Genomic DNA, 27141 nt, shown 5'->3' with positions numbered 1-27141 from the left:
TGCCCACCACGGAGCAGCAGCTGGGGATCCTGCAGGGGCCCTGGCCTTGCAGAGGAGAGCTGGGTTTCACACACTTGGGCCCCTGGGGTAATTGACCGCTGGTCTTGTTGCACCACAGCCGCAGCACCTGGGACTGCAGGGCGCACCACCCCGCCTGCAGCAGCTGCCCGTGCCCGGGCCAGCAGGAGAGCCAGGAACCAGGAGGACTACCAGAGGCGGCACCTCCAGTTCCTGGAACAACAGCTTCGTCTCCAGGACCACTGGGTCCAGGAGGACCTGAGGCTGCGCCGGAGGAGTTTGGAGGCCCTGGAGGAGCAGGGCCGTGCCCTGCGAGGCCACCTCCAGAGCCTGCTGGACCACTTCCCAATTCCTCCTGCTCCTGCTCTCCCTGCTCCCCCTGCTGCTCCCCCTACTGCTCCCCCTGCTCCCCCTCCTGCTCCCGCTCCCGCTTCCTCCACACACCCCGTCCCTCCTGCCCCACTCTCCACAACCATTCCCCGAGGCCCCCAGACCCGCAGTGTGGCGAGACGGGAGAGGCAGCCGGACTCCCACCCCTGAGCTTTCCTTTCCCTTCCTCCCTTCCCTCCCCTTCCAGCTCCCTCGTCCCAGGTTTCCCCCTCCTCTCTCCCACCCTCATTCCTCCCTCCCCCCACCCCAGTTATGTGAAATAAACAGACGTTTTTGGTTGAAAACCAGGTGTCTTTATTTTACAGTAGGTAGGGAGGGAAAAGGGGAAGGGGGGTAGGGTGGAAAAAGGCCCCAGTGGGGCATGCAAGGGAGAGGTCAGTCCTCCTTCTCCACCAGGAAGCTCTCCCGCAGGGCTTCCCGGATCCGGACGGCCCCCCGCTGGGCTTCCCGGACGGCGGCGGTGCGGTGCTGACCGTAGTGTCCAGCCATGCGCTCAGCCTCAGCCATCCAGTCTGGCAGGAAAGCCTCCCCCTTTTGCTCACACAAATTGTGGAGCACACAACATGCTGCCACCATGGGAGGGATGTTGTGCTCGGCCAGGTCCAGACGGGTGAGGAGGCGTCGAAAGCGGGCTTTCAGTCGCCCGAAGGCCCCCTCCGCCACGATGCGGGCCCTGGTCAGCCTGGCATTGAAGGCCTGGTGGGAGGGATTGAGGTGCCCCGTGTACGGCTTCATCAGCCACGGCTGCAGTGGGTAGGCGGCATCCCCCACCAGGCAGACGGGCATGTCCATGTCCCTGACCCTGATGTGGCGGTCGGGGAAGAAGGTCCCGGCCTGCAGCCGCTGGCACACGGAGGAGTTGCGGTACACCTGGGCGTCGTGTGCTTTGCCGGACCAGCCCACATTAATGTCCGTGAACTGTCCCCGGTGGTCACACACGGCCTGCAGGATCACGGAGAAGTACCCCTTGCATTTGACGTAACGGGACGCCTGATGTTCCGGGGCACGGATGGGGATGTGCGTCCCGTCGATGGCCCCCCCGCAGTTGGGGAAGCCGAGGGCGCCGAATCCCCAGATGACGGCGTCTGGGTCGGCGAGGCGGACCACCCTGCGGAGCAGCACCCGGTTGATGGCCTTGACCACCTGAGGAGAGAGACACAGCAAAGCGCCAATCAGTGGGGCGCCCGGATGGCTGGGAGTGTTCGTGCCCTGGCAGTGCCCCGCGCCCCACTCCCGGAAGCAACCCCCCTGGCGGCGTGTAGTACGGCCGGGACAGACCGACCCCTCCGGTGCGGGGCGCGTTCGCCTCCTCCCGCCCCCCTTTTGTCCCTGGGGCGGTCCATCCCCTCCTCGCAGACCCCCTCCCCCATCCCGGTGCGGTGACCGATGAGTGCCATACCTGCATGAGCACTGCTCCGACAGTGGATCTCCCCACGCCAAACTGGTTCCCGACGGATCGGTAGCTGTCCGGCGTGGAGAGCTTCCAGAAGGCGACGGCCACCCGCTTCTGGAGGGGGATGGCGGGCCTCATGCGAGTGTCCCTTCTGCGCAGAGCAGGGGCGAGCCACTCGCAGAGCTCCAGGAAGGTGTCCCTCCTCATTCTGAAGTTCTGGGTCCACTGTCGGTCCTCCCAGCGCTCCAGGACGATGCGGTCCCACCAGTCGGTGCTGGTGTCCAGACATCAGACGCGGCGGGGCACGCCTGTGCCGGGGCACCACCGTGGCTCCTCCACGGCCCCCAGGGCAGCCAGGCGGAGAGGCAGGGGGCTGACATGCACCAGGAGGTGCCAGGCAGCCTTGAGCCATTGGTGGCAGGCTTGCAGCAGCAAGTCCAGAAAATGCACCAGAAGGTGCAGGGCGAGCTGTGGCTCCATGTTGCCACCTGCGGCAGCCCCCCCGAAGGGAAGCACCGACACAGACGGGCACAGAGACCAACGCTTTGCTGTCCCTCGGCGAGGTTGGCAAGCAAGCAGGAAAAGCTGAGAACCGGCTGTCCTAGGGGGTCCCTTTAAGCTCAAGCCTCAGATAGCCTCAGACAGCAGCCACACAAAGCAACTACTAACCTGATGCCCTGCCAGAACCAATTTCAGCTGCCCTTAAATGCCCCCCTGCGTCCAATCAGTGTGGACGCGCTAGTTCGAATTAGCAAAACGCTAATTCGAACTAGTTTTTAGTTCTAGAAGCGCTAGTTCGAATTAGCTTAGTAATTAACTAAGTTAGTTCGAATTAGCGCTGTAGTATAGACATACCCCCAGAGAGGGCTTTGGTTTCTTCAAATATGGGACTCTGTTCCAAGCACAAGGATTGTTAGGAAGAGATGGGATCCACCTAACCAACAGAGGAAAGAGCATCTTCGCGGGTAGGCTTGCAAACCTAGTGAGGAACGCTTTAAACTACGTTCATTGGGGGATGGTGACCAAAACCCTGAGGCAAGTGAGGAACACCAGGAAGAATCACAAGGATAAATGAGCAACAAGGGAGGACCCCTGATTCAGATGGAGAAGGTAGGGTGATCAACTGGCTATCTAAGATGTTTGTACACAAATGCGAGAAGCATGGGAAACAGGAAGAATTAGAAGCCCTGGCCCACTCAAAGAACTATGATCTGATTGGAATAACAGAGACTTGATGGGATGACTTGCATGACTGGAGCACTGTCATGGAAGGGTATAAACTGTTCAGGAAGCACAGGCGGGGGAGAAAAGGAGGAGGAATTGCACTGGATGATTGCTCAGAACTCCAGTATTTACAGGGAGAAAAGACTGTTGAGAGTCTATGGGTTAAGTTTAGAGGGGAAAACAACAGGGGTGATGTTGTGGTTGGTGTCTGCTATAGACCACCGGATCAGGTGGATGAGATAGACGAGGCTTTCTTTGAACACCTGAGAGAAGCTTCCAGTTCACAGGCCCTGGTTCTCATGGGTGACTTCAATCACCCTGACATCTGTTGAGAGACTAATAGAGCAGTACACAGACAATCCAGGAAGTTTTTGGAGTATGTTGGGGATAACTTCTTGGTACAAGTGCTGAAGGAACCAAACAGGGACCATGCGCAGTTTGACCTGCTGCTCAAAAACAGGGAGGAATTAGTAGGGGAAGTAGAGGCGGGTGACAACCTAGGAAGCAGTGATCATGAGATGGTCGATTTCAGGATCCTGACCAATGGAAAAAAAGAGAGTAGCAAAATACACACCCTAGACTTCAGAAAAGCAGACTTTGACTCTCTCAGGGTATGTCTACATTACCACCCTAGTTCGAACTAGGGTGGGTAATGTAGTCAATTGAAGTTGCAAATGAAGCCCGGGATTTAAATATCCCGGGCTTCATTTGCATCTTGCCAGGGGCTGCCATTTTTATATCCCCAGTAGTTCGGACTCCGTGCCCTGCGGCTACATGTGGCACGGAGTAGGTAGTTCAAATTAGGCTTTCTAATTCGTACTACCATTACACCTCATCCCACGAGAATAGTCAACATAGATTCACGAAAGGCAAGTCATGCCTGAACAATCTGATTAGCTCCTATGAAGAGGTAACTGGCTCTATGGATATGGGAAAGTCAGTGCATGTGATATACCTTGACTTTAGCAAAGCTTTTGATACGGTCTCCCACCATATTCTTGCTAGCAAGTTAAGGGAATACGGATTGGATAAATCGACTGTAAGATGGATAGAAAGCTGGCTAGACTATCCAGCCTAATGGGTAGTGATCAACAGCTCGATGTCAGGTTGGCTGTTGGTTCCTAACAGAGTATCCCAAGTATCTGTTGTTGGACCGACTTTGTTGGTTTCTAGCGGAGTGCCCCAAGGATTGGTTCTAGGGCTGGCTTTCTTCAACATCTTTATTAATGACCTGGATGAGGGGACGGATTGCACCCTCAGCAAGTTCGCAGATGACACTAAGCTAGGGGGAGAGGTAGATATGCTGGAGGGCAGGGATAGGAACCAGAGTGACCTGGATAGATTAGAGCATTGGGCCACAAGAAATATGTTGAGGTTCAACAAGGACAAATGCACTTGGGATGGAAGAATCTGAAATATTGTTACAGGCTGCAGACCGACTGACTAAGTAGCAGTTCTGCAGAAAAGGATCTGGGGATTATAGTGGATGAGATGCTGGATATGAGTCAACAGTGTGCCCTTGTAGCCAAGAAGGCTAATGGCATATTACGGTGCATTAGGAGGAGCATTGCCAGCAGATCCAGAGAATTGATTATTCCCCTTTATTTGGCTCTGGTGAGGCCACATCTGGCCACATCCAGTTCTGGGCTTCCCATTATAGAAAGGATGTGGATGCATTGGAGAAGGTCCAGCAGAGGGCGACCAAAATGTTTAGGGTGCTGGAGCATATGACCTATGAGGAGAGACTGAGGGATTTGGGTTTGTTTAGTCTGCAGGAGTATGTCTACACTACAGCACCAATTTGAACTAACTTAATTCGAATTAGTTAATTCGAACTAAGCTAATTCGAACTAGTGCATCTAGACCTAAAAACTAGTTCGAATTAGCATTTTGCTAATTCGAACAAGCATGTCCACATTCAGTGGATCCAGAACCGAGGTTAAGGATGGCCGGAAGCAGTGCCAGCAGGGCATCAGATTAGGACTTAGAGCTGCTGTCTCAGGCTAGCCGAGGGCTGTGCTTAAAGGGACCCGATCCCCACCCCGGACAGACAGTTCTCAGGGGTTCCTCACTTGCAAAGCAGTACTGGCTTGGAGTGCCCTGAGTGCCCACACTTGGCACATCACAGCACTCGGCCATCAGCCCGGCTGCACTTCCGCAGGCTGCCATCCAGAGGGGTCAATCGGGGGGCTGCAGGAGAGTTTCCACTCCGAGGAGCCCGCAGAGCCACCCCAGTCCTCCTCATCGGGGGCTCTTACCCCATTCCTCCCTCACATACTTCCACTTACCCATCCCTAGTCCCCCTTCCTGATGTACAAAATAAAGGACGCGTGTGGTCAAAAATAGAAACTCTCTTTATTTAACAAAACTCGGGGAGACTGGGAAAAGGAGGTGGGAGAGGGGAGGGCAACTAAAATGATCAGGGGTTTGGAACAGGTCCCATATGAAGAGAGGCTAAAGAGACTGGGATTTTTCAGCTTAGAAAAGAGGAGACTGAGGGGGAATATGATAGAGGTCTATAAAAGCATGAGTGGTGTGGAGAGGGTGCATAAAGAAAACTTCTTCATTAGTTCCCATAATAGAAGGACTAGAGGACACCAAATGAAATGAATGGGTAGCAGGCTTCAAACTAATAACAGAAAGTTCTTCTTCACAAAGCAAATAGTCAACCAGTGGAACTCCTTGCTGCAGGAGGCTTTGAAGACTAGAACTAGAACAGAGTTTAAAGAGAAGTTAGATAAATTCATAGAGGTTGGGTCCATGGAGTGGTATTAGCCAGGGGGTAGAAATGGTGTCCCTGGCCTCTGTTTGTGGAAGGCTGGAGATGGATGGCACGAGACAAATGGCTTGGTCATTGTCTTCGGTCATCCCCTCCAGAGTACCTGGTGTTGGCCGCTGTCAGCAGACAGGCTACTGGGCTAGATGGACCTTTGGTCTGACCCAGGACGGCCATTCTTATGTTCTTATGTTCTAAGCTCAGGGCTCAGGGTCGGGGGTCTCTCTGGACCACCTTGATTTTCATGCAAACCTGCTCCTGGGTGGCCAGGCTGGCAGCTATCCTGCCCTAAACGGCCACTTTCCTTTGCCTAGTGCGGAGGTCGTGGACGTTGGAGGCTTCCCCCCAAACCTCGATGAGGTCCATGATCTCCGCTCTAGACCAGGCGGGCGCCCGCCTCTTGCGGCCCTGGGCAGGCTCCTGGGAGCCGCCAGCCTGGTCCCGGGAAGAGGCAGAGGGCTGGGTGGCAGCAGGTGGCTGGTTCATGCCGTGCCAGGTGCAGGGTCTGCTGGATGGGTGCTGGCAGGCTTGCACCTGGCATGGGCACCGTAGCCAGCCCGTGCCCCTTTAAGGGCTCCGGGGCCGAGAGGGGGGAAGACAAGCTTCCCTGGTGGTGCCCCGAGTGGCCACCAGGGCAAGCTAGGGAGGGCTAGCCTCCCACTAGTTCGAATTAAGTGGCTACACAGCCCTTAATTCGAACTACTTAATTCAAACTAGGCGTTAGTCCTCGTGGAATGAGGTTTCCCTAGTTCGAATTAAGGGCTCCACTAGTTCGAATTAAGTTCGAACTAGCGGTTTGTATGTGTAGCGCCTATTAAAGTTAATTCGAACTAACGTCTGTTAGTTCGAATTAACTTTGTTGTGTAGACATACCCCAAAAGAGAAGAGTGAGGGGGGATTTGAGAGCAGCCTTCTACTTCCTGAAGGGAGGTTCCAAAGAGGATGGAGAAAGGCTGTTCTCAGTAGTGACGGATGGCAGAACAAGGAGCAATGGTCTCAAGTTACAGTGGAGAGGTCTATATTGGATATTAGGAAAAACGAGTTTACCAGGAGGGTGATGAAGTACTGGAATGGGTTACCTAGGGAGGTGGTGGAATCTCCATCCCTAAAGGTTTTTAAGTCTCGGCTTGACAAAGCCCTGGCTGGGTTGATTTAGTTGGGATTGGTCCTGCCTTGGGCAAGGGACTGGACTTGATGACCTTCTGAGGTCTTTTCGAGGCCAATAATACTATGATTCTAAGATGGAGTCCAGGATCAGCTGGGGAGTCCTCCGCTGACTCCGGGCTCCACTGCCACTTTGCAACGTGCGGAGGTGACGTTTCAAAGGGGCAGCCACATCACAGCTGAACTGGGAATCAGCTGTGCAGCAGCTGCCCCTTCGAAATGCTGCCTCTGTGCAATTCAAAGGGGCAGTGGAGTCCGGGGTCAGCTGTGGACTCCCCAGCTGATCCCGTTCTCTGGTGGGAAATGCCGCAGGGAGCCCGGGATTAGCTGGGTTCCGGGGAAGTGCAGCATAGAACGGGGTCAGTTGGGGACTCCTCAGCTGACCCAGAGTTCCATGTGGCATTTCTCTGGAACCCAGGGTCAGCTGGGGACACCCCAGCTGATTCCAGCTTCTGGGGAAATGCCAGGGGGAGCCCGGGATTAGCTGGGCAGTCCCCATCTGACCCTGGGCTCCATGGCAGCTGCCCCTTTGAAATGCCAGAGGCAGCATTTTAAAGGGGGAGCTGCCATGGAGCCCAGGGTCAGCTGGGGACTGCCCAGCTGATCCCGGGCTCCTCCTGGTATTTCCCCAGACCCTGAGTTCTGGAGAAATGCTGCTCAGAATGCCTTGTGCTGCTCCTTGGAAACAATGCCCCAGCACTTCACAGGGGCAGCGCTGCATGGAACCCAAGATGAGCTGGAGTCCCCAGCTGACCCCGGACTCCATTTAAATGCAGTGGTGGCATTTCAAAAGGCGTACAGATAGTTCAGAATAGGAACCCTAATCCCAACTATCTAGTTCGTGCCACGGGTAGCCGCGCGACACGGAGTCTGAACTAGCGGTCATTTAAAAATGGCGGCACCCAGCAACATGCAAATGAAGCCTGGGAAATTCAAATCCTGGGCTTCATTTGCAAGTTCGTATGACTACATTAACAACCCTAGTTCAAACTAGGGTGGTAGTGTAGACATACCCAGGGTATGTGTGGACATGGAATAGGGAGGGTTAAAGAGAAAAACAGGCCTCCAGGAAATAACACAGGTGCTCTTCTGGCCACTGGCAACATTCATCACAATTCTATAGTTCCTGTTTCTTGGGAGCTCTTAAAGCTGTAGACACAGGGGACAGGGCTTGTGGCAGGAAGTAGGCCCTGATAGTTTCTAGCCTCAGTGCAGGTCACAGTGCCACACATCTGGCCACCATGTTTGAGCCACAAGCCCCCCAACATTCCCTGCCCATTCCAGGGAGCATACACATGGCTCCCAGGAGCCAGCCAGGGCCACAAAAGGCATGCACTGACCTGGTCTGGGGTGGAGAACCTGGCCCTCCTGGAGGTATGGGGCGACAAGTAGAACCTCCAAGATCTCTGCTTCAGACGGTGGAATGCTGATATGTATGGCTGGATGGCCGAGAGCCTGGCCGCGAAGGACCATACCAAGTGCCTGGAGCAGGTCCGGAGGAAGGTGAAAGAGCTCCGGCAGACCTACGCCAGGGTGAGGGAGTGCAGCTCACACTCCAGGGCAGGACCCCACTCCTGCCCCTACGATGATGAACTCCACTGCATTCTGGGGGGCAGTGCAGCCCCTTCACCACCTCTTGTGGTGGACTCGGGGCTGGAAACACCCGTCGTCGCAAGCCCAGGGGTCCCGGATCACGAGGAGCAGGAGAAGGAAATGGCCAGCGCAGTGACCATGCTCACATTGGAGCCTGTACCGCATGGCCTGGATGTCTCCCATGCATCCTCCAAGGCCAGGGAGGGATCATCAGGTGAGTGCTCCCAGTTTTTCACACACACAGAGTTGGGGTGATAGGCACAGAGGGGATGTGGTGCGATCGTCGCTTGGTCTTCTTGGTCTGGCCATCGCGCTGCAGTCCATGCATGTGGATGCATGTGCCACGCCAGTCTGCGCCACACAGCTCCAGAAGGCAGCACCAGAGCACCCCTGGGCCCCTGCTCACAGGCTCTGGGGAGGCTGCCCACACCTCTGACTCCTGGGGGGGACCACTAACCACCACTGAAAGGAAGCTGGGGACAAGGGCACATGCCTGCCTGCACACAGACTCTGGAGTGCCACACACAGCACATAGGAATGCCTCTCAGGGCCAGTGCTGCCAGGTGCAGGTGTGGTGCCCCAATGGAAGGGGACCCTCTCGAGGCCCCTCTCCTGGCCACTGGATCCCTGTATGGCTAGCAATTTCCCTTGCCTTGTCCATGGGGCGTGTGTGTGGGGAGAAGACTGGGGGGGGGGGAGGACGGGAAGCATGGACCCCTGGTGACCTCTGGGCCCCTGTAAGGCAGGGCCCACTGTCCAGGTCACACATGATCTTGCTCCTGGGACATCATTTTCCTCTGATCCATGAACTGTTGCTCTCAGCTCACTGATGAGGGCACGGCCTCAGGGACAGTGTCTCCAGGGATGACTGACAATCGCTCTTTATTCTCCCCAGCAGGACTAGCCATGACTGTGGGGCAATCACCAGCAGCCAAGCCAGTTGCCTCACCCCAGGAGAGCCACAGGCATTGGAGGGTGCAGGAGGACTCCAGGAGGGAGCACGTGTCCATTCTCCAGGACATGCAGCAGACACTGGCCAAAAAGGTCCAGGATGACCCACAGTGGTGGGCCCAAATGTGGACTGAGCTGTTGCAGCAGGGCTGCAACATGTGTGAGACCATCCAGGAGATGATGACCTACCCGGCATCAGTCCCAGTCCCTGTTCCTGTCCCAACTCCAGTCCCCGCTCCCGCTCCCCCTCCCATGCCTGACCTAGCTCTAGGCCCCCCTTCTGCCTATACCCCTCCAACCCCGAAATTACCAAGGTCCCGGGACACGAGTCGAAAAAAGCACCTAAGCCACATGCCAGTCTCAGCCCCAGCTCTGAGCCTCTCCTCTCCCCTCCAAGTTTCTCAGCCCCCTGCCCTCCTTCCCATTTCCAGGTTCTCAGCTCCCCTCCCTCCCCAGTTACTTCTATCCCAAATAAAAATCAAACAAACAGGTTTTTTTTCAAAACGAAACAGTTGTTTTTATTGTGTCTGCAGGGAAAAAAGGTTTAGGGGGTTGGGGGGGGTTGTTGTGGGAAAGGAAGAGAGAGGCAAGGCACATGCCCCTCAGGGCCTGCTGGATACACACCCCCACCTGATGGGCCGGCTGCATGGTAGCTGTGCACAGCTGCTTGAAGGCCCAACTCTCCTGGCTGGCCTCTGCTCCCCATCCCAGAAGGAAGGCCTCCCCCTTCCTCTCCATGATGTTGTGGTGAACACAACAAGCGGAGATCATCTGGGGAGTGTTGTGCTTCCCCACATCCAGGCAGGTCAGGAGGCACCCAAACTATGCCTTCAAGCGCTCAGAGGTGCATTCGGCCTGCATGCAGGCCCTTCCCAGGTGGCCACTGAACCCGTCCTTGGACCGGTCCAGGTGGCTGCTGCATGGCTTCATCAGCCATGGCATTAGGGGTTAGGCCTCATCCCCCATGATGCACAGTGGCATCTCAACATCCCCGACCCTGATGCTGTGCTTAGGGAAGAAAGTGCCAGCCTCCAGCTTCAGGCTGGAGTTGTGGAAAACGTGGGTGTTGTGCGTCTTCCCCGACCAGACGATGAAAATGTCCATGAACTGTCTGTGGTGGTCGACCAGGGCCTGCAGGACCATTGAAAAAAGTATCCCTTGCAAATGATGTACTGTGTTGCCCAGTGTTCAGGGGCATGGTGGTTCCATCAACAGCATCCCTACCCCACAATTGGGGGAAGCCCAGAGCTGCAAATCTGGCAACAAAAGGTCACCCAGGTAGATAACCCTGCCCAGCAGGATGGTGCTAATGGCCCTCACCACCTGCAGAAGGAGGCAAAGAAACAAAACAGAGAATCAAAAGGGGTGCCTGAGCCCTTGGGAGGTCCCCGAGTCTTGAATCTGGTGTGATTCTTTGTGAAAGTGACCATTTATCACGCCATCCCATTTGCTTTGGTGGCAAGGTAGTTCCTAGACTCTGTCCCTCCATGGTAAAACTGATCCAGAAATTCACAATTGTCAATGGCTTGGTAAAATCTACCTGTAAAACACACACGAAGTTTGGGAGTATCTGCCTTGTTTGGATAGTCCTCCCTGAGAAAGGCACTCCCAGTTGTGAGCTCCTGCAGACATGGTTACTGGATCCACATCTATTCAAATTCTCTATGATGACCTATATGGGGAGCTGGGGAGGCTTTCTAATGGTGATCTGTACAGGGCTGTAAACAGCTGCATATCTCAGAGAATCAGGATGAGCTCCTCCAGACAGAAGAAATGTGTAGTGCCTAAGCCCAGGGTATCTTTGTTTTCCTCTAGTGACTGGCACACATGAAGGGATAAGCATCTACTATTACCATCATCTGGCTAAATGAGTTACTCCTGAGCTGAAATAGTAAAGGTCTGTGTTTTGGAGAGAAAGGTTATAAGTGGAGAGAGGCAGATCACATCCCCCTCACTATAGCCCTTACTTCCCCACGCCAATGTTTTTTTAAAAAAGCCTGTGTGAGCATCTGCCTTTCCAAGGCAACTCTACAAGGCCCACACATACAGGCAGGAAAAAAGTTTCTCACCTCTGTAACTTGTTCTTCTATTCCAACTGAGGTGTGCATGCGCCACATGAATGACAGCTGGAAAGGTTTCCCTAGCTGCTATCCTTTAGGTCGGCTGTGGAGCCCCTCCAAGTGGCTTCGGTGCAGCATACGCTTTGTGACCCTGCTGACCCGACCACCCCTCATTTCCTTCTTTCCAGCTACTCCAACAGTGGAGGAGGGTGGGTATGGAATAGATACGAGTAACTCATCTTGAAGAGCAACGGTTACAAAGGCGAGTAACCATTCTTCTTCTTCGAGTGCTTGCTCATATGTATTCCAATTGAGGTGAATCATAAGCCTTACCCAGGAGAAAGGGTTGGAGAAATGAGTAAGCTGACTCAAGGACTGTGGCCCCAAAAGCTGCATCATGTCTGGACTAATGTACAATAGTGTAGTGTACATAAAGGTATGAACTGAGGACCGTGTCACAGCACTGGAGATTTCCTAGAGAAGAATATGAGCCAGAAAAGCAGCTGAGAAGGACTGCACCCACATGGAGTGTGTCTTGAAAGGCGGTGGGAAAAGTTTAGCAAGGTCATAACGTGAGGATGCATGCCATGATCCAGGAGATGCACTGCAATGAGACTGGTAGCTCCTTTGTCCGGTCTGCCAACTGCTATGAACAGCTGTGACTATTTAGGAAAGGGCTTAATCTTGTTGATGTATAATACAAGAGTTTGTCTGACATTTAGTGAGTGTGGTCTCTTCTTCCGAGTTCTGGTTAGGCTTGGGATAGAAAGCTGGAAGGAAAATGTCCTAACCCAGATGGACGATAGAGACCACTTTCAGGAGAAAAGCTGGGTGAGGGTGAAGCAGAACCTTATCTTTATGGAAGACTGTGTTATGGGGGGTTCAGACAGAGCACAGATTTCTGACACTCATCTAGCAAAGGGGAGGCAACAAGAAAAGCCACCTTCCATGAAAGATAAAGTAATGAACATGTTGCTAAAGGCTCAAGGGAAGGGGGGACCTGTGAGCGCTGAGAGGACCAGGTTGAGATGCCACGCAGTGGCCAGGTGCGGGACTGGTAAGTGGAGCCTATCCATACTCTTGAGAAAGTGCCCAATCAGAGGGCCTGAGAGGATGTAGCGACCAGCCCCACTTGAGGGAAAGGCCAAAATAGATGCCAGGTGAACTTCAATAAGGTGGTAGCTAGGCTCTGATGTTTCAAGAATACCAGGTACTCTAGCACCTGGAGAATGGAGGCCGACAAGGGCATCAGGTCACACTGGAGGCACCAATGTTATACTTGAAAGAATTTCACAGGATCTTTTTAGGGGGATAAAGCAAAACTCCATATTTATTAACAATGTAACACTATTATGTTATATGCATATTCACACACACCTACACGCACACACACACAAAGCCCATCTTGCTTTTACTTAAAGTTACCAGTCTGTTGCTCACATTAACTCACTGGCCAGGTGCGTTAAGTGTGAGGAGGAGGAACAGGGGCTTCTTTCAGTCTGGATTGATGCTTCAATCTTGACAAGATGACATCTTTTATAATACTTTTCTTCTATTTAAGTCTATATGTTTTGCTGCATCATCTTTTAATCACTATCCATTCTGCTTAATATCTGTTTGTCTGGGAGTTATTCTTTACTCTGACATCAGTATGTTGGTGCCTCCATACCAGTGTTGATCTCAAGGCTGTCTTGTTTGTAAAGGGATGCTTATCCTCAACACTCCAAGGCCATCTAAAATGTCCTGCATTCGTCTGTCTTATATTGGGCCCAATTGGTGGTAGCTTGGCACCTCTGCATTTTATTGCTTCCTCTCCCAACACTCACATTCCAAACTCATTCACTCCCCTTTCCCTAGGAACTACACAATTATTTATTCACACATGAGAAAAGGGATACAATTGTCCATACAAAATGTATAAATCTATTTCCAATAAAAATCTTCTATTAGTAATTTTTTTAATTCATTCATCCTAACACAATCTATAGTCTAACTACTTCTAAAAGCAATAGTGTGAAAATGCTGAATCGTAAGGATCCTTCTGATTTCTTTCTGTCTTGACATCAGATACGGACACAAGCAGTCTGTTTGATGCTAACCAGAGAAGAGCGACAGACAGTTATAATTGTTTAACATTCATTCTTATACTACAAGAAAGCTATATTTCATGAAACACTGTAAAATTTTCTACACCAAAAGGAGAAGCGCTTCCATTTCACCAGACATGTGAGTCAAGTGGAAGGTTTCTACTGCTGAGAACAACCCAACAGACCAGCTCAGGACAGGCCAGCTCAGTGGGGTTCAACCATGGTGCCATCATGCTGTGAGATGAAGAGAGTGCAGGTCCATGTGGCGGAGGTGACCGTTGTCATGAGCGATGAGGTCTGGGAGCAAGAGAAACAGAATGGGTGATTAAACCAACAGGTCCAGGAGGGTAGGGTACTAGTGTTGATGTGCCCAAGCCAGGGCTATCAGAATGACTTTCGTCCTGTCCCTTGCGGACCAGTGGAAATGGGGGAAAGACATACAGCAGGCTAGTCACAAGATTTGGAATGTGTCTGCTAGGGTCCTGGAATGAGCAGAACTATGGACATTTCTGATTGTCTCAGATAGTGAAGCCGTCTATCTGGGGAAGCCCCCATACTTGGAAAACAGTGTGGAGGACATCTAGCAAAATTGACCACTCATGAGCTAGGAAATGCCAAGTGAGGCGGTCTGCCAGCTGCTTTTGAACCCCCAGAAGGTATGACACCTCCAGATGAACAGAATGGGCTATGCACAAGTCCCATAGATGAAGAGCTTTGGTACAAAAGGAGGACCACCCACCTCGCTCCACCCTGTTTGTTGATATAATACATGGCAGTCGTATTGCGCATCATTACCACCATGTAGTGACCCTGAAGGTGAGAGAAGAAGGCCAGACATGTGAGACGGACTGCCTGTAGCTCACACACATTGAGATGGAGGGACAATTCCTCTTCCAACCACATAGCTTGAGTGGTGAGGTGTGGATTCAAAACCAATCCAGAATTTAGCCACCAATGAAGGGTGTGAGTGACATGGTAAGGTACTGTGAGTACCATGTCTATACTGTCCCAACCCGGGTGATATGTTGATAACAGCCAAGACTGGGGTGGCTGCAGATGGAGCTGGCATATAGTACTATGTATCTCCAAGCCACCATGTGATTCAGGAGCTTGAGGCACGTGCAGGCCGTGGTGACCAGAAAGTCAGAAAGAGACCTCAGTAGCTCGGTCAGCTTCATGAAGTGGTGGTCCATAAGAACAGCCAGGCCCTTGAGGAGTCAAGCAGAATCTGGAGATACTGTTTTTGTGGGATGGCTTGATCACAATGTAAAAAGAAGTGTCCTTTAAATCAAGGGTGGTATATCAGTCCCCTGTATCCAGGAATAGAGTTCAGAGTGATCATCTGAAACTTGTAGCTGACCACAAAATTATTGGGCTCCTGGAAGTTTAGGATACGGCTAAGGGTCCTCCCTTCACTTTGGAGACAAGAAAATAATAGGAATAGAAGCCCTTGCCCCTAAAATCTCGAGGAACTTCTTCCACTGTGCCCAAGTCCAGGAGTGTGTGCCTGAAGTAGAAGTTGCTTATGAAAAGGGTCGCTGAAGAGGGATGGAGTGGGGAGGACAGGAAGGTGAGAGGGAAGAAAACAAGACAGAGTCACCTACTTTCACCTTCCAAAGGACCCAGTGGTCTGAAGTATTGGACTCCCAAGCATGGTGAAAACAGGACAAAAGGTTGAGGAAAGGCAGAGAAGGATCCGGCAGCATTGGTGCTCCATCCTTGAGTGTACCTTCAAAAGGGTGGTTTGCATCTCAAAGAGGGCTTCGTCTGGCCTTGATTGTTACCAGAATGACCCACGGACGGTTTGTGGCCAGGGTATAATGGGCAGCAATGAAAATAGTCAGGCCAAGGATGGGAGGGTAAAGACCTCTGTGGCTGAGGCTTAAAGGGCTTGCACTACATAGCAGGGGTGTCCACGCCCAAGGACTACATAGTGTTCCTGGAGTCCTTAAGGCTATGAAGCCAGGAATTTGTCCGTTCTGAAAAGAAACTGACCCTATCAATGAGAAGATCCCGTATTGTCTGCTGGCTTTCAGGAGGAAGGCCAGATGGCTGCAGACAGGTAACTTGCCACATAGCAATACAGAAGGCCAGGACACGGGCCACGAAGTCTACAGCATCAAAGGAAGCCTGGAGGCAAGTCTTTGAAACAGCCTTGCCATCCTGGACCAGAGCATCAAACTCATCCCTGGAGTCCTGGGGCAGGGAGTCCTTAAACTTAAGGAGGGAGGAGCTCAGATTATAGGTGTAGCAGCTCAGGATAGCTAGCTTTTTTTGTGTCCGAGAACTAACTGCCCCATACAGACCTTACTGCTGCACAAGTCAAGGCACTTAGCAATCTTGGATTTGGGTGCTGAGGCCTGATGACCCTGATGTTCCTTTTCATTCACCACCTTCATGACAGGGGAACACAGCGGAGGCTGGATGAAAAGGTATTTGAATCCCTTGACAGCCTCTTGTTAGTTAGGGGAATGGAGGTGAGGGTCTGCCAAGCAGTTTTGACAGACACCAATATAGTCTTGTTGATGGGTAGGACCACCCAGGAAGAAGCCTCAGGAGCCAGGATGTCCATCATAGGATCGTCCTGTTCCACTATCTCCTCCACCTGGAGGTTGAGGATAATGGCCACCTTGCAGAGGGGGTCCTGAAATGCCCTGTAGTCTATGGGAGAGGGCATCCATGACAGAAGTGCCTGCCTCTGCTTCATCAGGGGAAGAACTTGAGGAGGCTACAGGAGAGGTCTCACAAGTTGCAGATTCACTATAGGTCCAATGGGAGGGGTGGAGTACCTGGCTGGTCCTCAGGAGGAGATTCATACTCTGAAGAGTGATGCCAGAACTCAGTATTATACCAGGAAGAACACCTCTGCAATGGAGAATGGTGTTGAGATAGAAGGGAATGCCAACAATTACTGGATGACGCTGTGGAAGCAGGATTAAGGGAGAGGGGATTTGGGTGGCCATTTCAGGGTTTGTCAGTAGCAGAGCAAGAGTCTGGTTCACTCTGAGTCCTGCTAACGCGAGAGCTAGAAGAGACGCAGCGTTCACCTCTCTGCCTCGCTCTCCAAGCTAAGAATGGAATGCTGACCTCAGTGAGAACCTTGGAGATAAGACAGTGTCCGATGGGAATTGAGTGGGCAGGGAAGTAACTGTTTAATGTTATATGTAACGGAAAGGTATATATATTGGATTTTAATTGTTTTGTATTTGAAGACCTGCTTATGCTGTCTTCCCTTGCAATATTGCTCGAATAAATTGCCTCTGGCAACTTGTTGCTTAAACACAATGCAGAGTGAAGGCTCGTTATCTTCCACAACGCAGAACCTGAGTGGCCATAAAGCCTTTTGATGTTGACCACAGGAACAGTCAGAGCATTGTGAAGACCCCAAAGCCAACCAAGGTCTGCCCTCCACAGAAGCCCTCAAGTGAGAAGAACTCCAAGGGAACCGGCTGCAAAAGCAGTGCTAAGAGTGTGACTAACGCCACAGGTTAGACAGCTGATGACCACCCTGGGACTCTGAGCATTGCCAGGTCTCCAAGTGGGGAGACAGTTGGGCCAGAATTAGTGGGCCTATCATGGCCAGCTTCTCCTGTGAAGGCTAGTGGGAAGTGGAGACCTTGTCCAATGATAGGGACTGTCATCTTGATGAGGCCCTGCACAGCTTCGAAGACGGTCTACATGGAGGATGGGCCTATGACCAATGGTTAACCCCAAGAGGATGGGACTCAGTGCATGGGAAGGGCACTGTGATTCGGTGCCACCTCTCTGGGAGCCCTCAGGGCCTGCTGATGCTGGAAATGCAGAGGGAGCATACAGTGCCAGACGTGTTGACTCCAAGTACTTGGCCACTTGTGCTGGGGAGTGCAAGCAGACTCAGCAGGGAAGTGACAGTGCCAAGATGCCCCCTTTTTCAGTACCAGCCTCAGAACTGAAGGAGAAGAGCTGCGCACTGAAGCACTTGGTGACAGATCCTGCATCTGAGGTTGTAGAGAGGATTCCATGAGAAGCTGCTTCAAGCAAAAGTCCCACTCCTTTCTGGTGTGTGGTTTGAAGGCCTGGCAGGTCTTGCACTTGTCAGTCTGGTGGACTTACTCCAGGCACCAGAGACAAGAGTCATGGGGGTCACTCATTCGGCAAGAACTGCAGGGTTTGAACCCCTGAGAATTTGGTCTGCCTGAGGCCCTGAAGGGAACACAGGCATGAAGAGGAAATCCCCTTCACCTCCCACTGCTAACTCTAACTTAACAACTACTAATCTAACTATACACACAACAAAGAGCTGGAAGCACTAGAGATATGAGGCACTTGAAAAGCAAGAGAGCCACAAGTTCCAACAGCCGTCACTGGCAGTAAGAAGGAACTGAGGGGTGGTTGAGTTGGCTCCACAGCTGACCCAATGGATAGCAGCTAGGGGAAAATATTTTGGCAGTTGTGCACACAGCACACGCACACCTCAGTTGGACCAAGCACTCGAAGAATTCAGCCCTTTCCACGACTGGCTTCATTCACACAGAGATGAACCACACTGAGAAGTTCATCTCAAGCCTTTTTGGCAGGCTGCTCTGACTGCTGCAGTTGCAGAACAGCTTAGCCCACACTGTAGGTCAGTGATGGGCAGCCAAGGCTAGTAGGTGGTCCAAATGAGTGGCACTCCTTCATCTCAATGGGCCACAAGATTGTTGTAGCAAGGTTCTCTCCTAGGATAGACAAGTTTTCTTAATTACACTTTCATATCTGGAATTTGCAGGATGTGCCGACTGAACCATAGTAGCGCTTTGAAAGCAGACAGAGCTCATGGCTCTCACAGTTAACGCAGTGTGCAATCAGCATGCACCTCACTACACACGCCCTTGCTTTAAGTCTATGTTTCTGCAGTAATTCTAGTGGGGGGAAAAACCTCAGTAGACAGAAACCAATAGAATCACAGGAAACAATGAACAAAATGTCTCATGGGCCAGACATAGAATCTTGATGGGCTGCCCCAGATTCTCTCTCATCAATGTCACTCTCACCTTCCTTAGATCAGACGAGGTTGCCACAAAACTGCTCCTCTTTCCTATACCACTGTAAACCAGAATAAACCCTGCTGAGTCTCAGAGCTACACTATTAAAACCCAGTCTGAGGGGAATCAGGACCAGTACTCAGGGTCTTGCTCCTTCTCAAGAAATGCTCATGCTTCGATGAGACAAAGATTTATGCACGTGCTTAACAGTATGCACAGTAAGTAATCTCTCTTAAGTCAATTAATGTTAAACACGTGCATAAATCTTTGCAGCACAATACCTAAATCCTGGAGCTACATGCTTTCTATGTTCACAGTTCCTGAGTGCAGTTTCTCATGCTGACAAATTACCTCAATTACAGCAGTAATTTTTGGATGCTATTGTCATAAAACCTCCAAATACTCTTCTAGAACCCTTTCTTGGGCTATAAAGAAGATGACTCAGACAGTAGATTTCTGCTCTCCAAGGTTTTTATTAAAAGCAAATTTGGACAAATGTAAATAGCAAAGTAAATACACAATACTGAAAAGCTACAAGTTCCCCCACCCAAGGCTACAACTCAGTGCCCCTCAAAACAGTGTTAAATCTACCTTTGCTCTAGCTTTTAGCTCCAAAATCTCAATAAAAATGGTATAGTACCAAACAGCAGTGACATCCTATTACGGATGTTATCACAACTCCTGGTGCACTTAAATCCCTAATGGTTCAAATGCATTTGTATGTTGTAGTGATTGATTATAAAGTGAGCATGTTACTCCAAAATATACCCAGTATAAAATGACAGCACTCAACATTAGGCCACTGGTATGAGAATGCTAGAGCTGATCATACTGACTAATATTGTTTCACTGGCTCCTTCTACTTGAAAGCAGTGTCTGAATGACAGCTTGCAATGCAGCCAGCTGAAAGGGGCCAGCAGCCCGGGTGGGGGTATGCTCACTCAAATTGTTTAGCCCTGCAAGATAATTAACTGTTGATATGTAAATACAGCTCATGCTGGAATGGGGCAAGTCAACCATAGTGTTAATGCACATGTGCAGGGCAATAAATCACATTGTTACAAAGGACTGCATCTCTGGAAAATCCACAGAATATAGTGGCCAGCTTTGCAGAGATGGGTTAGCCTAACTGGAGGAATAGATGGTACACATACTCCAGTTTTAGCACCAGACCACCCTGCAACAGAGTATAAGGGGAACTTCTCCGTGGTGCTTCAGGTGCTTGTGGATCACCATGTGCATTTCATAAACATCAGTGCAGAGTGGTCTGGAAAGGCGCATGACACATGCATCTTGACAAACACTGGCCTGTATAGAAAGTTACAAGCAGAACTTTCTTTCCTGAGCACAAGATTACAGTGGGGGGTGTGGAAATGCCCACAATAATCCTTGGAGACCTGGCTTACCCTTAAAACCCAAGTAGATGTCAAATGACAGCTGAATGTACCCTTGGTAGATTAAGGGCACACTGGTATTGCCTTTATGACAAATTAGACCTTAATAAGGATATTCCCATAGATGAAATCGCACGCTATACTTTACACCTGTGGTCACCAACCTGTTGATCACGATCAACTGGTTGATTGTGGGGGCATGACCAGTCAATCGCAAGGTATTCCCAGCCCCCCCCCCCATTCCCTTCCACCCCCAAGAAGGAGCCCACGCTGGCGCTACAACCTCCTGGGAAAATTGAGGTAGCACTGGCTTCCTGCAGCATGAGGAAGGGGGGGGGGGAGAGTCCTGCAGCTATGAGCCAGATCCGGCCTCTTAGGAAGCACGCGCACCGCTCCTCCCCTTCTCAAAACAGCTGGCGCACTTCCTGAGAAGACAAATCTGACGTGCAGCCGGGGTCTTCCTTCCCCGCGCTACCTGCCTGCCTTCCTGCGCTGGGGCAGGCAGTCATGTGGCTGCCCACAAGATATGAGTTCTCAGGAAGTGTGCCGGCTATTTTGGGGAGGAGCAGCGCACAGGCTTCCTGAGATGCTGGATCTGGCATGCAGCCACGGGACCCCCAGATACTGGACGAGATGTTCCTGTCCCCTCCCCCTGCCCAGATCCCTATGAGTACCCTGTCCAGGGTCCCACCAGCAACTTTCCCTCTGCTCAGGCTCTCACCAGCACCCTGCCCCTCCCTCTTCCCCTGGCCAGACTTCCACCTGCACCCTGTCCCCACCAGCATCCTTACTCCTGCCCAAACCCCCACCAGCACCCTGGTCCCTTGCCAGACCCCCACCAGCACCCTGCTTCCACCCCCTGGCCAGACACATACCCCCAGCTTGCTCCTGTACCCTATTGTCCACCCAGATTCTGCACCCCCATCCCTATTTCACTCATTGACAGCCCTGACCTGCACACCAGATCCCTCATTTCTGGCCCCACCTCAGATTGTAGAGGGGCCCAGAAATTCCACTAGCCTTGGAACCCCGAAGAGTTAATCTGGGCTGAGGCCTTGAACCTCAGTCCTCCTTCGCCTGCTCCCCTCTTCCCCCGGTGTTGGAGTGCCAGGGGTGTGAGGTGTTTCAGTTGGGGCCACATCAATGAGGCTTAGGTTTTTTTGGAGGGGCTGTTTTTTGCATCTCACTTGTGTGGTCCCCAACTGATTTTTCTGTGGGTCAGTGGCTCCTGACCCAAAACAGGTTCCCTGCCCCTCTCAAATAAAGACAACGCTGAAACATTTTGTGTTTGACATTTTATCTAAAAATGAAGCCTGGCCAACAAGCCCCCATCTGGCTGCAGCATCATAACACTCCTGCACACCCCACAGACCGCAATCCTGAGCCCATCATACACCAGAACCCCCTGTCTAAGCACCTTACATCCAAAAACTCCTGTACCCCCACATCCCCAGTCTTTTGCCATAATACTCCTGCAGCATCCACACACTGCAAATCTGTCCTGAGCCCATCATACTCCCAACCTCCCTGCCGAGCCCCTCATGCACCCCAACCCAAACTCCTGCACCCTCACAGCCACAAGCCTGAGCTTGCTCAGCACCCCAACCCTCCACCTGACCCCAACACTCTCCAGCTTGGAAGCCCCTCCCTGAGCCAGCATCCCCGTCTCTACCTCCTCCTGCACCCAAATTTCCTCCCAGGACCTGCACCTCTCATTCCTTGCCACACCCAAATCCCCCATTCCCACCTGAACCCACACCTCCTGTCCCAAGCTAGTGAGAGTGTATAAGAGCCAAGAATAGCAAGTGATGGAGGGGAGGAGAAGGGAGAGGGTGGGGTCTCAAGGAAGGGATGGGGTAGATCTTGGCTTGCCCTGACATTTAAAAAGCAATCTTGGGTGTAAAAAGGTCAGAGACTGCTGCTTTACACAATCACTGTGAAGCTAAGGATGAAATATCTGTTCAGGGGTGGAACACTGAAGCCGAGCACTTGGCTACGGCGTTTGAGCAGTCAGCCACGAGAGCTGTCAGAGACGGTAGCAACTGAAATCAGGGAAGTTTGAGGAAACACTTTGACAATGAGCAGCAGTAATGTATAACTGTGTCAGAGTTGTAGCAATGGTACATGCCAGGTATTTTTTTCTAGGAGGTTATGTTGACATTTGGGCTGCATATTCCAGTAAAAAAAACTGATTACAATGACTATTAAAGTACTATAGTAATTGCAATGTGATTTTTGTAGAAAACAAAATAAAGATGTACCACTACAAAACGTTGCTTTGTTGATCAATGAACAGCACAATGAAACTCATAAAACCACAAATGCTTGCTAGGAAAGGAGGGCCTGCGAAAGGGCTATGGGTGGGCAATAGTTTTTGATGGGGAGGCCCTCCAAGAATTTTGAAAGTGGAGGAGGTGCAGGGTCTGGGATGGAGTTAGGTGCAGAAGGGAGCTTGCAGTAAAAGCTTGGGGTACAGGAGAGGATGCGTGGTCTGGGCGGGAGTTGTGACCTGGGGCAGGAGACTAGAGTGTAAGGTTTTGGGTTGTGACCTTGGGCAAGAGGGGGTTGTGCCTTGGGGCAGGGAACTGGGGGGCAGGTGTTTGGGTTCTGACCTGGGGCTGGGGATTAGTGTGCAGGATCTGGGGACAGGAGAGGGGTAGAGGGTTTGAATTATGTGGTGTAGAGGTTCAAAGGGTTGAGGTGCCAGAGGCTGGCTCTGGCTGGGAGACTTGCCTGCTTGACTCCCAGCCAGTAGCCTTCGCAAACAGACTTCCCAGGCAGACTCCCGGCTTGCTCTGCCCCCGCACTGGCTGCAAGAGCCATATGGTTTTTGAACAGTGACGAGTCTGAGGGGAGGGTGCTCCCACTGGCAGAAACTGGCCACTGGCATTGTACTGGGAGCAGGAGCAGTGCACGAACCCTTCCCTCCGTCCCCCGGGGCTCACAGCTGTTCAAACAATCCCGCAACTGCTGCGAGGGGCAGGCAGTGAGTCTGCAGGCCGGATTCGGCCCATGGAGAGTATTTTGTCCAGGCCTGGGCTAGACCCTGACAACTGTGTATGGGTCCAGCTGTTATTGTGAAAGTTGTCTGAGGGCAAGAAGGGAAAACTGAGGAGTTCCAGAAAGTAGAAAGGAATGTGTGTATGGAGCAAGGGAGAGAGACCATGGTAAAGAAGTATACATCTGCTGCAGTGGAGGTAGAGCCAGGATCTGCTGCCTCTGCTTACTTTCGATCTCTGTTGTAGAGTCCTGCACAGATAAGAAGTTTACACCCACATCTGCAAAAAATGACCCACAGATATCCACATCCATACATGAAGATACCCAACAGATATAATGTGGATATCCAAAATTTGTACCCACAAAAATGAGCCATGGATATCCACATAAACATCCACAGATATAAAGTGGGTAGCTACAGATTTGCTCCTCCATTACTTTTTTCATCTGCTCAATTGTGTCCCTAGAAAATATTTGATTCACTTTTCTGTCCTGCCTTTTGCTCCCCAGCACTAGAGTGGAACACGGCAGTACCTCCTAGAACAGGTCTTCTTTGCTGCAACTTAGTCCCTTTCTTGGCCAAGATGGTTGGCAGAGCTGCATGAGGTGTTCCTGGGGGCCACCTCTGAAGCATACGGGACCTGAAGTGGAACTGTCAAAGTCAATCACGACATTAAAATGTTTCAGTTATATGTACGTTTTGCAGCATACCAATCACTTGCTCACTGACACTTGCCAGACACACGTCTCTGCAAGCACCCAAGCATGGTGACTATTGGTAGCAGAGGTGCGAAGGGGCTCCACATGGATAAAAGAACGTACAGTTTGTATAAGGGTTGGATGCAGTTTTACAGGAAGCAAAGTCTAAAATTATCCCACGCTCTTCCACAGGCAGAGATCATTCTAGCAGACATCTCACTGCTGAGGGATAAGCAGGGAAACCAGGGTCTCCTGCTGTCATTATAGTTTTTCCGTTCTAGTGAGAGAATGGTATTGTAGACGTAAAATCAATGAAGGCTACACTCAGAAAGACTTAAGAATATGCTGCTTAAACAGTTTCACTTTTGTTTCTGCTGCCTAACCCTCCCTTCTAACATTTATCTCCAGGCTTCTTCTCCTTGTCCACATCTTCTTGCATTTACTATTAAAGCATAAGTAAAAATGTTTTCAGAGACTGACAAAATGCTCTGAAAGGTAAGAGTATGCAGGGAGTGACAATCTTTACACTGGATTGTGGTAAAATCATAGAATATTAGGACTGGAAGGGACCTCGAGAGGTCATCGAGTCCAGTCCCCTGCCCTCATGGCAGGACCAAATACTGTCTAGACCAGTGGTCTCCAACCTTTTTACACCCAAGATCACTTTTAAAATCTCAGAACAGGCGAAGATCTACCGTCCCGCCCCTTTCTTGAAGCCCCGCCCTCTCTATTCTCCTCCTGTCCATCACTTGCCATCCCCAGCCCTCACTTACACACACTGATAAACAGTTTATTTTTAAATTATGCAATATATAAAATTAAAATCACGTGTTTATAGTTATGAAATAAATGGTCTGTTTTTTAGTCATGCTATTTACATCTAAAATGAAGCATTTATAGTTATACATTTTGGGGGGACAGATTTCTGCAGCTGGGGATAGGGGAGAGGGAACAGGGTGCTGGGAGGGGATAGGACAGGGTTCTGCAGCTGGGACCAGGGTACCAGTAGAGAGTGAGTTCGGGGAGTGGGGACGGGAATAAGGAGAGAGTTCTGTAGCTGGGAACAGGGAATGGGGGCAGAATTCTGTAGCTGGGGACAGCAGAGTGGGGACAGAGTTGTGTAGCTGGGGACAGGGGACAGAGTTGTGTAGCTGGGGACAGGAGAGTGGGGACAGCGTTTGGGAAGTGGGGGCTGGGGAGTGGGGTGCCACTGGAGGCAGAGAGTCCCCTGCATCTGCCTCCTCCCAGGATTCCACCCCCTCCCCTCCAGAGGGAAACCAGTGCGTGCCTGCCGCGGGGCCGGCTGACCACCCCCCTCCACCCCCCGCTGCAGCGCAGGGAAGCCCTGCGTACGCTTGCCCTGGGACTGACCCCTGCGCTGGGAAGCCCCACACGCACGTGCCTGCCCTGGGACTGACCCCCGCGCTGGGAAGCCCCACACGCACGTGCCTGCCCAGGGACTGACCCCCGCGCTGGGAAGCCCCACACGCACGTGCCTGCCCAGGGACTGACCCCCGCGCTGGGAAGCCCCACACGCACGTGCCTGCCCAGGGACTGACCCCCGCGCTGGGAAGCCCCACACGCACGTGCCTGCCCAGGGACTGACCCCCCCCCCAGCACAGAGAAGCCCCGTGCGCGCTTGTCCCGGCACCAACGCCCCCACCCCAGCACAGGGAAGCCCCGTGCGCGCACTCCTGCCCTGGGGCTAACTGTGTGGTGCAGGGAGCCGATGCTCCCTCCCGCAGTACACCCGGCAGAGCAGCTAGCGCACTTCCGGAATCGCCAGAAGTGGCGCTAAGCTGCGGGAATTCTGTCCATCCCCAGGAAGCCGGCACTACTTACATTTTCACTTGAGGTAGGTAGTGGGGCTTCTCGGGGGTGGGAAGGAAATGGGGGCAGGGCGGTCAGGACACCTCACGAACGACTGGTCAAGGTCTTGTGATGGGCCAGTTGATTGCGATCGACCTGTTGGTGACCACGGATCTAGACCATCTCTGGTAGACATTTATCTAACCTACTCTTAAATATCTCCACAGATGGAGATTCCACAACCTCCCTGGGCAATTTATTCCAGTGTTTGAGTACCCTGACAGTTAAGAACTTTTTCTTAATGTCCAACCCTCCCTTGCTGCAGTTTAAACCCATTGCTTCTTGTTCTATCCTCAGAGGCCAAGATGAACAAGTTTTCTCCCTCCTCATGCCACCCCTTTAAATACCTGAAAACTGCTATCATGTCCCCCCTCAATCTTCTCTTTTCCAAACTATACAAATCCAATTCTTTCAGCCTTCCTTCATAGGTCATATTCTCTAGACTTTTAATCATTCTTGTTGCTCTTTTCTGGACCCTCTCCAATTTCTCCGCATCTTTCTTGAAATGCGGTGCCCAGAACTGGACACAATACTCCAACTGAGGCCTAACCAGTGCTGAGTAGAGTGGAAGAATGACTTCTCGTGTCTTGCTCACAACACACCTTTTAATGCATCCCAGAATCATGTTTGCTTTTTTTGCCATAGCATCACACTGCTGACTCATATTCAGCTTGTGGTCCACTATAATCCCTAAAATTTTCAAAGCTTTCATAAGCCTCTGATTTTCTTTCAGGATTCTGTGACTTTCTGCAATGCCTCTGAAAAAAACCTTATGAATTAAAGTTACACAGCTGTGTGTCAACTCACACGGCCAGGGCCCAACAGGGTTGTAGATTCGCTTCAAGACAGAGTCTATTAGGGATAGTTGCTTTTATTAATCTCACTATTATTACAGGCCTAATACTGCCAGACGATTGCAGAGCTACTGCAAAGCATAGGCAGAGAGATGCATAAAAGTGAGCAACAGCACTTAGAAATGCTTACCCCCCTTTAGTCTATAGGGAGTCCTATTCTGGCCACCTCGCATCCAGCCACAGTGGACATGGTTCCAGCTGGGGGGATCCATGGCACCCTCTGAGGTCCAGGTCCCTGGTGAGACTCACCGGACGGAGGACTCCCTACACTAGTTATACTACAGTTGTTTACCAGGTGTGTGCATACCGGACCAATGCCATTCTCAATGTTCTCATGGGGCTGAGAACTGAGGTTGTGTTATTTATCCCATTCTCGGCTCTCAGCTAGCAAGCACAGGAAGTTGCGGCTGATGAAGACCTTCTGACAAAGAACACCTAGTATTTTCACCAGCAGGGCTCATGGCTGGCCTACAGGAATACAAATTTAATCTCTGCACGCCCACATAATAAGCCTTATGTGACACTCTGGAGTTCATTGTATTAGCAATGCAAAGTGTATGTATTTATATGAACTTGTATGTAACTACCCTAAGAGGGAGACATCACCAAAATAAATCTTTTGAGGTCCTTGGGCTTCAAATCATTATTTAAACAATGTGCCATTCA

At 51.4% G+C, this 27141-nt stretch overlaps 1 protein-coding gene across 4 annotated transcripts in view; it reads right to left on the bottom strand.

Annotated features, from left to right (window-relative positions):
• Positions 1-10032: 10032 nt before the first annotated feature.
• Positions 10033-27141, bottom strand: part of MAT2B (methionine adenosyltransferase 2 non-catalytic beta subunit) — a 43192-nt gene continuing 26083 nt past the window's right edge. The window contains exon 7 of one of the 4 annotated variants that reach the window (XM_075900186.2): positions 10033-10832. In XM_075900186.2, coding sequence (XP_075756301.2) covers positions 10698-10832 — 135 coding nt within the window. In that variant the 3' untranslated portion in view covers positions 10033-10697. Of the gene's footprint in view, positions 10833-13592; positions 13954-27141 lie in introns of those variants that run through there. The other 3 variants (XM_075900185.2, XM_075900187.2, XM_089769542.1) reach the window with 3 other exon arrangements.

The sequence above is a fragment of the Pelodiscus sinensis genome, chromosome 16 (assembly GCF_052426305.1).
Source record: "Pelodiscus sinensis isolate ZL-2025 chromosome 16, ASM5242630v1, whole genome shotgun sequence".
NCBI lineage: Eukaryota > Metazoa > Chordata > Testudines > Trionychidae > Pelodiscus > Pelodiscus sinensis.
The sequence above is the reverse complement of the archived record's forward strand: the minus strand, read 5'-3'. Positions and strand labels throughout refer to the sequence as shown.